The sequence below is a fragment of the Pseudophryne corroboree genome, chromosome 7 (assembly GCF_028390025.1).
Source record: "Pseudophryne corroboree isolate aPseCor3 chromosome 7, aPseCor3.hap2, whole genome shotgun sequence".
Taxonomy (NCBI): domain Eukaryota; kingdom Metazoa; phylum Chordata; class Amphibia; order Anura; family Myobatrachidae; genus Pseudophryne; species Pseudophryne corroboree.
In genome coordinates, this window is record NC_086450.1 from 10214981 (window position 1) to 10230109 (window position 15129).

General features: G+C 45.7%; 1 protein-coding gene across 1 annotated transcript in view; it reads left to right on the plus strand.

Annotated features, from left to right (window-relative positions):
• The window catches only part of PLEKHM3 (pleckstrin homology domain containing M3), a 340328-nt gene that overhangs the window by 200265 nt on the left and 124934 nt on the right, over positions 1 to 15129 (plus strand). The window contains exon 6 of the mRNA XM_063932670.1: positions 7999 to 8062. Coding sequence (XP_063788740.1) covers positions 7999 to 8062 — 64 coding nt within the window. The remainder of the gene's footprint in view (positions 1 to 7998; positions 8063 to 15129) is intronic.

A 15129-nucleotide genomic window follows, 5' to 3' on the forward strand; every position in this document is an offset into this window, starting at 1 on the left:
AGCAAATCCAGTTTATCATCCATTGGAACCAGTAATTGTTCTATAGTGTTCCCTTTGTTCATACGCTTCTTTGGTCCAACATAATCGTTGGTAACCATATATAAAGTTTCTGTTAGGGACCTTCATTGACTGAAGATTTTTATTCGATTTTAATTAATTCTGTATTGATTCCCCATATGGAAAACCAATTTGTTTTCAGATTGCTTCAAACCGGCACTTCTAGTGATATACTCCTGTATATCATGTTTACCTATAAATATTGATACTTACCTCTGAAGAAGTCCTTCGGGACGAAACGCGTTGGGTTCTGTGTCTTTCTATTATCCATATCTTCCATTTACCACCACCTGAACAAACATTCGGCAAAGCAATCTGCCCTGTTCAACTGGATTAATCTATACATTTGTGTAAAACCTACTGTATATCTGAGCACAATTGCTCTTTTGTGTGGTATTGTGAATACATTTTATTTATATTTATTTGATGGTGTTTATGGGGGGTCATTCCGAGTTGTTCGCTCGCAAGCTGTTTTTAGCATTTTTACACACGCTAAGCCGCCGCCTACTGGGAGTGAATCTTAGCATCTTAAAATTGCGAACGAAAGATTCTCAAAATTGCGATTACACACCTCTTAGCAGTTTCTGAGTAGCTTCAACCTTACTCGGCATCTGCGATCAGTTCAGTGCTTGTCGTTCCTGGGTTGACGTCATAAACACACCCAGCGTTCGCCCAGACACTCCTCCGTTTCTCCAGCCACTCCCGCGTTTTTCCCAGAAACGGTAGCGTTTTTCCTCACACACCCATAAAACGGCCAGTTTCCGCCCAGTAACACCCACTTCCTGTCAATCACACTACGATCACCAGAACGAAGAAAAAACCTCGTAATGCCGTGAGTAAAATACCTAACTGCATAGCAAATTTACTTGGCGCAGTCGCACTGCGGACATTGCGCATGCGCATTAGCGACTAATCGCTCCGTTGCGAGAAAAAAATAACGAGCGAACAACTCGGAATGACCCCCCTTGTCTCACAAAGACTTTTATGCAAGTAGTGTACAAGTGCTATACAGTTTTCTAACATAAAATTAGCACATAACCAATATATGGTTTTTAATAACACCATTAGCGCCCTCTGAATTGTTTTCTATATCCCATTTTCGACTCCCTTGCTAGCGGGGGGCTCTTCTAGAGGTGCTGCTGTCCATTTGTTCCAGCGCAATTGGGTAAATTGTGTTATATATATATTGTCCTGACGAAATTTAGACATTAAATGAAATGTTGACCAAGACATTCAGGCTGCTCAGACAGCTTTTTTTGATCCTGCTGCATGGATGTTCTATTAAGTCCTGGAGTGCCGTGTTCCTTCTGTTTGGATGCAAATTTTCGTACATTGGCACCTGGGCCTCTACCATACCTTGGATGATTGGAGTGCCAGTCCTTCTGCTCGACTATATATATACTGCTAAAAAAAATAAAGGGAACACTAAAATAACACATCCTAGATCTGAATGAATGAAATATTCTTATTAAGTACTTTGTTCTTTACATAGTTGAATGTGCTGACAACAAAATCACACAAACATTATCAATCAATGGAAATCAAATTTATTAACCCATGGAGGTCTGGATTTGGAGTCACACTCAAAATTAAAGTGGAAAAACACACTACAGGCTGATCCAACTTTGTCCTTAAAACAAGTCAAAATGAGGCTCAGTAGTGTGTGTGGCCTTCACGTGCCTGTATGACCTCCCTACAACGCCTGGGCATGCTCCTGATGAGGTGGTGGATGGTCTCCTGAGGGATCTCCTCCCAGACCTGGACTAATGCATCCGCCAACTCCTGGACAGTCTGTGGTGCAACGTGGCGTTGGTGGATGGAGCAAGACATGATGTACCAGATGTGCTCAATTGGATTCAGGTCTGGGGAACGGGCGGGCCAGTCCATAGCATCAATGCCTTCATCCTGCAGGAACTGCTGACACACTCCAGCCACATGAGGTATAGCATTGTCTTGCATTAGGAGGAACCCAGGGCCAACCGCACCAGCATATGGTCTCACAAGGGGTCTGAGGATCTCATCTCAGTACCTAATGGCAGTCAGGCTACCTCTGGCGAGCACATGGAGGGCTGTGCGGCCCCCAAAGAAATGCCACCCCACACCATTACTGACCCACTGCCAAACCGGTCATGCTGGAGGATGTTGCAGACAGCAGAACGTTCTCCTTGGCGTCTCCAGACTCTGTCACGTCTGTCACATGTGCTCAGTGAGAACCTGCTTTCATCTGTGAAGAGCACAGGGCGCCAGTGGTGAATTGGCCAATCTTGGTGTTCTCTGACAAATGCCAAACGTCCTGCACGGTGTTGGGCTGTAAGCACAACCCCCACCTGTGGACGTCGAGCCCTCATACCACCCTCATGGAGTCTGTTTCTGATCGTTTGAGTAGACACATGCACATTTGTGGCTTGCTGGAGGTGATTTTGCAGGGCTCTGGCAGTGCTCCTCCTGTTCCTCCTTGCACAAAGGCGGAGGTAGCGGTCTTGCTGCTGGGTTGTTGCCCTCCTACGGCCTCCTCCACATCTCCTGATGTACTGGCCTGTCTCCTGGTAGCGCCTCCATGCTCTGGACACTACGCTGACAGACACAGCAAACCTTCTTGCCACAGCTCTCATTGATGTGCCATCCTGGATGAGCTGCACTACCTGAGCCACTTGTGTGGGTTGTAGACTCCGTCTCATGCTACCACTAGAGTGAATGCACCGCCAGCTTTCAAAAGTGACTAAAACATCAGCCATAAAGCATAGGAGCTGAGAAGTGGTCTGTGGTCACCACCTGCAGAACAACTCCTTTATTGAGGGTGTCTTGCTAATTGCCTATAATTTCCGCCTGTTGTCTATTCCATTTGCACAACAGCATGTGAAATTGATTGTCAATCAGTGTTGCTTCCTAAGTGGACAGTTTGATTTCATAGAAGTGTGATTGACTTGGAGTTACATTGTGTTGTTTAAGTGTTCCTTTTATTTTTTTGAGCAGTGTATGTATATATATATATATATATATGTATACTTATACTGCAGGGAATAAACAGTCGGGCAAATTATATAACTCCCTCTTTATGGGTTATATTTACTAATTATCAGGTTTCAGATCCGTTAATTATAATTTCTTATCAGCGCTATTCACGGCAATAACATCACCCAAATGTACTATTGATCACTTATAGGGGCAACTTGTCCCTGAGATGTGTAAGACGCTCTCATTTCACTTCTCCTTCAGTAGGTGGGGCCAGTCTGCGCATGTTTGGTCTGCGGTACACGCATGTGCGGCAGTCATTACCGGGAGCTTAGTAAATATCACAGCTTCGCAACCTCCGTGGAAACCTATAGGAAACGGAGGAACTGTTGCAGATATGGATCACTCCGCCGCTTCATACATTCGAGGGATACTTAATATTTTGCAGAGACCTCCCAAAAATTACATAAATGTTATTTGATAAATAGGCCCCTATACAGGTTGTTGCTGATTTCCTGGATTCGCAATGATGCAAGCGCACCCTTCCTGTACTCTGAATGCGTCACCTCGCTCCTTCCTTCCCCCGTCTTCCATCTCAAGGCGCTGGCGGATAAGTGTGAGAATCACGCCTCACAATTTAGGCGCATATGCGCCACTATTTACAGGGTACGCAGATGCGCTACTCAAACAGGCGCGGGTCACCCAGCGTTCGCCCCCTAAGCCTCCATCCTTCTCTGGTCCCCATTTCCACGCCCTTCTTAGCGTCTCTGTATATAAGTAATCATATTAGTTATTCCAGACTTAAATTGTGACCTGGGAATAAAACGCAGCTACGAGTTTGCACAGAAAGCTGGGCTCTGGCCGGAATCAGATTACGCCCAGAAGAGTACAGCGAAATCAAATCATGTGCACACAGATGTAGCATGGCTTTCAATTGAGTGGATGGTCTGTGTTCAGATGGGAGCCCCCTGTAAGAGTCTGGCACGCCTGGCCCGGTGACATAATGTGTAGATATTGATCTGACAAAGACATTGAGTAATGCCTGTAAGGTCTCTGCCTCCCCACTTATCTCTGTCACAATGACATAGAGCCACAGGGAAACAGCGGAGCTTTGCCTCTGACTTAAAGAGATACTAGACTAATAATATTATATTCTGTAGAACATGGGGGAGATGTACAAAACCGTGGAGAGAGATAAAGTACCGGCCAATCAGCTCCTAGCTGCCGTGTTACAGGCTGTGTTTGAAAAAGGACAGTTAGGAGCTGATTGGCTGTTACCTTAAGCCTTGGAGAGTGATAAAGTGCAGAGAGATACATGTAGCAGCTAATCAGCTTCTGACTGCCCTTTTTTTTTTTTAAAAACAGCCTGTAACATGGCAGCTAGGAGCTGATTGGTCGGTACTTTATCTCTCTCCAATTTATGACTCTCTGAGGCTCAGTAGATTCTGCCCATAAGGCCATTACTACCAAACCTACATCCAAAAGGTAGTTCTTCCCGGCTCTGCTTTACACCTGTCCGCACTGTGTTACCCGGCGCGGTTTCTGAGCTTTATTTAAAGCACTGACGAAGTCCGAACAAGGAAGTAGGGAAGCAAGACGCAGAGATTTTTTTCTGTTGCCGCGCAATTCTCTTTTTCATATGTGCGTGTTAAATTCTGCATTATGGTGGTCATTCCGAGTTGTTCGCTCGCTAGCTGCTTTTAGCAGCAGTGCACACGCTAGGCCGCCGCCCTCTGGGAGTGTATCTTAGTTTAGCAGAATAGCGAACGAAAGATTAGCAGAATTGCTACTAAATAATTCCTTGCAGTTTCTGAGTAGCTCCAAACCTACTCCTAGATTGCGATCAGCTCAGTCTGTTTAGTTCCTGGTTTGACGTCACAAACACGTCCTGCGTCCGGCCAGCCACTCCCCCGTTTCTCCAGCCACTCCTGCGTTTTTACCTGGCACGCCTGCGTTTTTTAGCACACTCCATGAAAACAGCCAGTTTCCGCCCAGAAACACCCACTTCCTGTCAATCACACTACGATCCCTCGAGCGAAGAAAAAACGTCGGTCGGCCTTGTGTAAAACTACAAAGTTTTGTGTGAAAGTACTTAGCGCATGCGCGTTGCGTACCATGCGCATGCGCATTTTTGCCGTTTTTTTGCTTAATCGCTGCACTGCGAAAATCGGCAGCGAGCGATCAACTCGGAATGACCACCTATGTTGTAGATTATGTAAGCGCTTTTATCACATAAATTCAGATTATTCCATTCACCACTGCCCTAACTGTGCGGAGTTTGTATATTTTCCCTGTGCTTGCGTGGGTTTCCTCCCACACTCCAAAATATACTGGTAGGTTAATTGGCTTCTAATAAAATGAACCCTGGCGTGTATCTGTGTGTGTGTACATGTGGTAGGGAATATAGAGTGTAAGCTCCTCCGGGGCAGAGACTGTATGAGCGGCCAAATATTCTCTGTAAAGCGCTGCGGAATATGTGTGCGCTATATAAATAACAGGTAATAATTATCTCTGAAGGGGCTGATCCTGAGACCGCTGCGGCATTACTGCCTTATGCTGGCAAAGCGCCACAGAACTTGGTGTGAAAAAAAGCTGTGGCCGCTGCATCGTGGCGCTAGTGTATACACATTCGGTCGCACACAGATAAACAAGTGTCGCAAAGCAAATGAACCAGTGCAGACTCTTGAAGCAGTTTTATCGCATCGCCACTAAGACGCAGATTCGGGCAAAAAACACGCGCGGCACAATCCAAGTTGGGCAGGACCTGGCGGCGGCTCACTCACGCCGTGCTTCTCGCACCATATGGCGTATTGCGGTTACTGTATGTGCATGAGGACATATCTGTTCATTGGTCCTGATCGGGACGTGGTTGCTTTGGTCACCTCCATAGATGGGTTCCGTGCTGTGGGGTTATCCAGTCTGTGGAATTTCCTGGCAAGGAAGATGATGATGATGATGATGATGGCAGATTCACTCAACGAAGTTTAAGATGATTGGATTCATTTATTCTGAGTAGTGGTGTCAGTAAATATAACTGCGAAATTAAACACTTGCCTGACACGTCCAGGAAATGAATCCTATTTATTGGATCACAAAGGAATTTGTTTCTCTCCCCGTGGGGTAAATTGGCAGCTGCAGAAGAATCTGTCAGGTATTAAACTAAATCAACATATATAGAGTTTGAAACAATAAATGAAAGTTTGAGTTTGAAGCACGTTGGTCTTTATTAACTATATTTCACCTGTGTGTGGTATGGAAGAGAGATAGTAACTAGGTCGACCACTATTGGTCGACAGTAACTAGGTCGACAGGGTCTTTAGGTCGACAGGTCAAAAGGTCGACATGAGTTTTTTATGGGGTTTTTTTGTTACGTTTTCTTCGTAGAGTGACCGGGAACCCCAATTAGTGCACCGTGTCCCCTCTTATGGCTCACTACGCTCGGCACAGATTACCGTTCCTATCGTAGTCCACGTGGACCGTTAAGTATGAAAAGGTTCAAAAAAAGAAAAAAATTGTGAAAAACTCATGTCAACCTTTTGACCTGTCGACCTAGAACATGTCGACCTAGAGACCTTGTCGACCTAGAAACCCTGTTACTTTCGACCAATAGTGGTCCACCTAGATTGTGTCGACTTAGAGACCGGATCCCATTTCACCTTTCATGACAGTGTAGCCATTGGTCGGGAATATTGTAGCGTGTAGATGCCGGTCGTTTCTATATTTCTTAGTAGTAATCTTTAGTTTGTTGGTTTGAATAGACCCAAGTGCAGTGCTCATTCATCTGTTCGTTCTATATTTCTTCTGTGCTTTTCAGCCATGTCTTTAAACAGGTAGAGTGGTTTTATATGACGTTGCTGGCTACAACACAAAGAGCTGCTTCTCTGCATACAGTTGTGTCTATTACAGGGAGCTCAGCAAAGCTGGGCCATATTTCATGGCAACAAAGCCCAACAATTATGATGATAAAATATATGTTGTTGAAAAGCACAGAAAAAAGAAAAGAAAAAACAGTATAATTGTTAAGCGTTGCAGAAGGTCAGGTTCATGAACCTAAGTCATCTAAACATGGAAACCCCCTATAATTGTGGCAAAAATTAATTATTTTAGAATGTTTTTGTTTATTTTAAAAAATCAACTTATCTTTTAAAACTATGGTATAAACAAGTAAAATAATGTCTACAGAATACAGTATAGAACATGAACCTAATACATATCTCCTACCAGATGCTATGTTCATGTGAGCGCTTTAAAGATGCACTACAACATACATAGGCCCTCATTCCGAGTTGATCGCTCGCTAGCTACTTTTAGCAGCCGTGCAAACGCATAGTCGCCGCCCACGGGGGAGCTTTGCAGGAGTGCGAACGCACGTGCAGCCGAGCGGCAGCAAACACATTTTATGCAGAACAAGACCAGCCCTGTAGTTACTTATTCTGTGCAATGATGGCTGCGACGAAGGTGCCGGTGTTGACGTCTGATACCCGCCCAGCAAGCGCCTGGACACGCCTGCGTTTTTCCAAACACTCCCAGAAAACGGTCAGTTGCCACCCAGAAACTCCCACTTCCTATCAATCTCCTTGCGATCGGCTGTGCGACTGGAAGCGTCGCTAGAACCTGTGCAAACCCACAAAGCTCTTTGTACTTGAACGACGTGCCTGCGCATTGCGGTGCATACGCATGCGCAGATTAGCCCTGTTATGCCATAATCGCTGCGCTGCGAAAATCCGTAGCGAGCGATCAACTCAGAATGACCCCCATACTCTCTCCACTTAGGGGCATAGAGCTTTATAAATGATAGCCGCTATACAGGCAGACTCGGAGGAATTCTTGCACGGCCTGCAGCTCGCAGACTATTACAGAAGCCCCCAAGGCTTGATGTTTGCTGCCCTGCTTGACCACTGATAGAGCTACAGTATAACCGTGATGTGTCTCTGTAGTCACCAGTTTACTCTCCACCAGCATAAAATTGGTGTTTTTTTTTCTTTTCAGAATTTTCCCCCGTGAATATCTTTTTCAGCAAATTCACCTATACTCTCTGGCAGACCTGCAACAGGTATTTTATTTCTGTATTTTGTGTTTTATATTGTATATATACTATTATATGTGATACTGATTGCTTTATTTGCCGTGATTTTGCAAAGGTGTCGAAAACTTCTTAAATCACTGGCAGTAGGATCCCCACGTGTGTAGGTTACCATTGTTGGTAAAGATACAGTAATTATCTGTTCCTACCCAGCATCTGCCTCTTGACCTCACCCCACCCCATCTGCCTGCACGCAACCGGGGCAGGGATCGCATGGAACGTCTGAGCTTCCGCAAAAGTAGACGTTGTATGCACAGTGTAAGGGGGGCTTGCAATACATTTGCCCACAATGTGACAATGAGTAGAGATGTGCGCGGAACCCCCCCCTGTGTTTTGGTGTTGGTTCTAATTTATCATCTTGTTTTTGTTTTGCCAAAATCACCCTCGAGTATTTTGGTTCGGATTCGGATTTGGATTCCTCTAAAACTGGTGAAAATGGATAAACACTGATTAAAAAAAATCGATAAAAATGAAAATCATGTAATTTGGACCAGTTTACATGCAATCCAAAACCTGTGTTTGGTTTTTAAATCCGAGTTCCCAAATGGCAACAAACCTAAGCCAGGATTCTGCTCCACTTGGAACACCAAAGTGATTCCGAGCTGGGCCCCTATCTGACTGGGAACCCCTAAGTTCAGGTGTGTCCGTATTGCAGGAAAACCGAACTACACAACTGTAGCTTATGGTCAGGCTCAGAATGGGTCATAGGTCACTGCCGGGGACCGAAGTTACACAACCAATCACATCATAATGCTTCTTGCCCTGCACATATAACCTAAGCAGTGGTGGCGGGCGGAAGGTTACGGGAGAGTTGCCCACTAGGTGCCGGAAGACTCTCCCTCCGAAGAGTGGGTAGGTATGACTTTTCTGCCGTTCCAATTGTTACTTTTATTATTTGCAAAGGAAGCTTTGTTAAACTTAAATAAAAGTTGCCTCTTACACTTGACTGTCAGTGGTCTTTTCAGACCCTTTTTTTGTCAGGTGGTGTCAGGTTGCTTCCGGAAAAGCGTCTCGGAACCGACTAAAGCGGGGATGTTACTGTAAACAGCAGAAAGTCCCCATATCACACCAAATACAGTAATAATTTCATGTTGATTGTGGAGCAGGAGCAAATTCTGTAATAATGAAAATGCACAAATAACGTGTTACATATGGAGATGGAGTATTACTCCAGGTAACGGAGTACGTCGCCGTTCTCCTGTGCTACGGTTATCCAGGGTCCTAGAGAAAACGTTCTAAATAAACATCTGCGAATTCCCTGGTCGCACACCGCGCAGTATATAACCTGTGTCCGCCTTCCTCTCTCCCCTGAACACAGCTCAGGGTCCTCTCTTAGTGGAAAGTAAAATGAATTAATCTGCTATAGTGGATGGTTTAAATTGGATTTCGCTTGCCCAAACGGCGGCCTGCAGACCGTTCCTTCTGTGTGTCCCTGAGCCTTGCAGGCCCTCGCCAACTCAAATAAAAAAGAAGCCACTCTCTTTGGGGTGGGGCTGTGATTATAGGTTGGGTTTATCTTGGATCTATTGAAATGTCTACTCCAGCGAAGTGCTATTATAATAGTGCATTAGTTTCCGGCACATTGAAAGATGCTGCAGTGTCTAAAGTCTTTACAATAACTCGTTCCTTACTTCATCACCTCTATTCCTGCCATCCTCTTCCTCTTTTAGCGCTAAAATCTAACATGTTCCGGATACAAGGAAACACAGTAATAGGACAAGAGTGACAGTGAGGGGTAATTCAGACCTGATCGCTCGCTAGGGTTTTTTTTGCAGTCCTGCGTTCGCATAGTCGCCGCCCACAGGGGAGTGTATTTTATCTGTGCAAGTGTGCGATCGCATGTGTAGCAGAGCTGTACAAACAGATTTTGTGCAGTCTCTGCGCAGCCCAGGACTTACTCAGCCGCTGCGATCACTTCAGCCTGTCCAGGACCGGAACTGACGTCAGACACCCGCCCTGCAAACGCTTGGACACGCCTGCGTTTTTCCAACCACTCCCAGAAAATGGTCAGTTACCACCCACAAACGCCCTCTTCCTGTCAATCTCCTTGCGATCGCCCGTGCGAATGGATCCTTCGCACAAACCCATCGCTGAGCGGTGATCCGCTTTGTACCCGTGCGACATGCCTGCGCATTGCGGTGCATACTCATGCGCGATTTAGACCTGATTGCCCGCTGTAGGAAAACGAAGCCTAGCGATCAGGTCTGGATTAGGCCCAGTGTCCCTTTCTGTTATATTTTTTCACAAAATTGCACTTTGTGCAGTTGTGTCACACGCCAGCCATTTTGTTTGTATCCAGTATTGGTTCCCGCATCCAATACATATCTGAGAACTTTCTATGCAAGCCCATCCTGTCACGCTATATCATTTATTTCATTATTAATATATCATTCATTTATTAACACAGCTGTGTCGTATTATACGGTGCAACCAAGATGGCTGTAACCTGTGCAGGATGAATAATCCTTGGAACTGATGACCTAAAATGGCCGCCTCTCCTCTGTAATGTGTTCATGGTTTCTGTATTTCTTGCAAACCAGAACTTCTGTATTAGGTCAATCGTAGCTGTAAAGCACCATGAGACTTCTTGGAGAAGCGCGCAATAAAAATAAAATTATTATTAGTGTTTTGTACGGACAAAGAAAAAAAAGAATTTAATATGTAATGTCTGTGCCCCTTGAAATGCACTGGCTGCAAGTCAGAAAGCCTGTTGACTTAGTAACAAAGTTTCTGAGGTTGAAAAAAGACAATTCGTCCATCGAGTTCAACCTGTTAGTGATCTCCTACACTGTAATATTTTTAAGACTAATTTTAACTGTGGTGAATGTTTAGCAGTTATATCTATTCCTATTTTTCTTTTATTATTATTATAGTGCATGATTTACCCACCATAACACTGTATATCCTTATCCACTAGGAATTTATCTAACCCATTCTTAAAAGTAATGACCGAGTCCACCATTACTACTCTCTCAGGCGGGGAATTCGAAATACTATTGTCCTTACTGTGAAGCAACCTTTCCGTCTTTGGGGTAAATTTACTAAGATTCGTATTTTCCCGTTTGAGGTCAAAGTTCAATCACGAATGACATCGAAAGTGTAAATATGCAACTTTTTGAATTGATTACGACTAATTTACTAAGCTGCCGTATTCTGCATTTTCGGGTTTTCCGATGTCGATGTCATTCGTTTTTTTTGGCAGTGTTTTACGTGAGTGACTTGTAAAACACTGCCGACTTTAATACAATGAATCTCGGCCGGATCTGAGAGATCCGTGCTGGGCTTCATTGTGCACCTTGTAAAAAAAAAAAAAAAAGTTTAAATGTAAAAAAAAAATTGCGTGGGGTCCCCCCTCCTAAGGCAAACCAGCCTCGGGCTCTTTGAGCCGATCCTGGTTGCAGAAATATGGGATAAAAAATGGACAGGGGTTCCCCCATATTTAAGCAACCAGCATCGGGCTCTGCGCCTGGTCCTGGTTCCAAAAATACGGGGGACAAAAAGAGTAGGGGTCCCCCGTATTTTTGAAACCAGCACCGGGCTCCACTAGCTGGACAGATAATGCCACAGCCGGGGGTCACTTTTATACAGTGCCATGCGGCCGTGGCATCAAATATCCAACTAGTCACCCCTGGCCGGGGTACCCTGGGGGAGTGGGGACCCCTTCAATCAAGGGGTCCCCCCCCCCCAGCCACCCAAGGGCCAGGGGTGAAGCCCGAGGCTGTCCCCCCCATCCAATGGGCTGCGGATGGGGGGCTGGTAGCCTTTGTTCAAAGTGAATGATATTGTTTTTAGTAGCAGTAGTTATACTTTCAAGGTGTGTGTGTGTTGTCTTTATTGGGGTATTTTTTTTAGTAGTAGTACTACAGGTACCAGCGGGCCCATTTTTCCGCCGCATGCTGGTACTTGTGGTTCTCCAAGTACCAGCTTGCGGGGGAGGCTTGCTGGGCCTTGTAGTACTGCTACTAAAAACAATATCATTCACTCTGAACAAAGGCTATCAGCCCCCCATCCGCAGCCCATTGGATGGGGGGACAGCCTCGGGCTTCACCCCTGGCCCTTGGGTGGCTGGGGCGGGGGGGACCCCTTGATTGAAGGGGTCCCCACTCCCCCAGGGTACCCCGGCCAGGGGTGACTAGTTGGATATTTGATGCCACGGCCGCAAGGCACTGTATAAAAGTGACCCCCGGCTGTGGCATTATCTGTCCAGCTAGTGGAGCCCGGTGCTGGTTTCAAAAATACGGGGGACCCCTACTCTTTTTGTCCCCTGTATTTTTGGAACCAGGACCAGGCGCAGAGCCCGGTGCTGGTTGCTTAAATATGGGGGAACCCCTGTCAATTTTTTTCCAATATTTTTGCAACCAGGGCCGGCTCAAAGAGCCCGAGGCTGGTTTGGTTTAGGAGGGGGGACCCCACGCATTTTTTTTTTTGAAAATTTATAACATTTCCCCCCCCTTCCCACTGAAAAACATGCACGGATCTCATGGATCCGTGCATGCCTATACAAACACGGGATAAAAAAGCAGGTCTGGTTTTATTTAGCACTTTTTCACGATTTGTATTTCATCACGGCAGTGTTTGGCTATTGTCGGCAGTGTTTGTGTTTTGCACTTTTTAGTAAAATCCCGATTTCTACCAAATTGCAGGCGTATTTGACCGATGGTGTATGGATTCGTGATTTTTTCCTAGGACTTCCAAAATATTACGAATGCCCTCATCACTGCCGTGATTCTTGCTTAGTAAATTACCGAGATGACACTTTGAAGAAAAAACGGCATCTCGGTCAAAATCGGGACCTTAGTAAATATACCCCTTTGTGTGCAAAATCTCCTCTCCTCTAATCTAAGCGGGTGTCCTCATGTCTTTTGTGATGACCTTACCCAAAACAAATCCCCCCCGCTGGCTCTGTGTACTGAACCCTTATATATTTGTAAATATTAATCATGTCCCATCTTAATCTCCTTTTTTCCAGTGTAAACATGCCTAGCCTAGCAACTTCATTGCATGTGTGACATCCTTGTACATGCAGGGACTCACATGTGTAGTGAGAGGATTCAGAAATGATGAGTTATTGGAAAAATATATCTGTAGCTGTAAAGGTGCGTACACACTGCCCAGCGAGTATGCACAGCAATCATCGCTGGGCTGAAAATCGCTCAGTGCATACACACAGAGAGCGGTTTTTGCCCCTGCCCAGCGATGTCAGCGGGGGTGAACGGTTTTCCATAGCAGGACGCTATGGAAAGCTGCTCACCCCGCCGTTCACCTACTGGTAATACCAGTAGATGAACGGCGGCCGCCAGCGATGAAGCGAGAGCGCACATCAGCGCTCACCGCTCATCGCTTGTGCATACACACTGGGCGGCTTTGAGCTGAAAGCAGCTCAAAACACCAAAAGTGACCTGCTCTCAGCTCAAAATCACCCAGTATGTATGGTCCTAAATTCCCAATTTCAGCCAGACCGTCCCAATTTGAGGGACTGTCCCATGGTCTTGCACTTGGTTCATTCATCCCAGTTTGCAGGGGGTTGGGAGGTATTTTATCAGAAGGGGAGGGTTGAGTGGAGTGGCCAAGCACTTCAGAAGTGCTGAGAACTTCCACGGGGGGATGGGACCACACTCGGTTATGTAGACGCACCCACTTGCTAGCGATTGTGCAGACACGCCCACTTTTTATGCAGGCACACCGGTACCAATGTGGAGTTTGCAAATATTTGGTAGTTTGTATATGTGTAAAACAATGTGAAACTTCCAAGACCCAGCAGCTTTCTGCAGCCCTTTTCCAATGTCCTCCTGACGGGGTGATACCAGAGCTAGGGCTGGATAAACAACAGGGCGTCAAGAGGCGGTCACCCTGGGGCCCCCACAAATAGCTCCATCACCAGCGTGGGGTGTCTGTGACATGTGAACTGGGGTTTCTGTGGGGGTAATAAAGTTATTTAGCACATGTTCTTTATCTCCATTTTAAAGCATTTCACCAAAACCTGTAATGAGGGGCAACTATCCCCTTTTTTCAATGAAATTAGTAAAAGTTACATTTTAATACATGAAAGGACCTCTAGACATTGAATAAATAGGAGAATATTTCTCCATGTTCATTCCTGATGTGTGCCAAAAACACTCCGTCTTTTCCTTCTCTTTCTTCAAGAAGATACCCTTTATGTTATACAACTTAGGTCCGAAATATATGACTTAAAATTGCCTGGCTGGATGGCGCCATACACTGTATCTTAGGTTTGGTACTTGCTCCACAAGACAGAAGGGGAGCTGCATCAAGCCTTGGGGGCAGATGGATCAAACTTTGGAGAGAGATGAAGTACCAACCAATCCGTTCCTAACTGCCACATTACAGGCTGTGTTTGAAAAACACCAGGAGTTGATTGGTTGGTACTTTATCTCTCTCTCTCTAAGCTTTTATACATAAAACTGAGCAGTTTTCCAAAGCAACCAGTTTTTAACGGTCGCTGCATAGACTGTGCTAGATAACTTCACGTTATCTCTCTCCAAGACTTGAGCCATCTCCCCCATTGAATGTATATAATACGTGTATCACTATAAGGCCATACAGGTAACAGCAGGACTCCAAATCCTGTCACTCCTATGTCAGGTGGCCAGACTTCTTGTAAGAGGAAGCGCGGAGACTCTCTGGAGGTCATTAGGGAGGGATGCTGTGCCGGGATAATCCATCCAGCTGCTCTGCGCTCGGACAATGGAACTGCAGATGTGAATGCTCCTCCCTAACCAGCGAAGCCGTTTATTAACAGGTGATGCTGTTCCGTTGGTCGTGCACGTCACCCGCAGTCTCAAGCTCCCAGCAGGACTCCAGTTTCCCAGCGAGACGGCTTGGCCCATGCAAAACTGGGACCGCAGCATCTCTGTGTTCACACAAGACGTGACCCCGGTTCAGGGAAGAGGCCAAGCCAAAGACGCGTTGGCAGCCTACCCGTCCATTCCCCCATCCCCACCTCCCATTCCATTGTTCACTGCTCTTAGCAGGCATGATAACTAATTAGACGCTTTCAAATTTAACAAGCAGAAAGA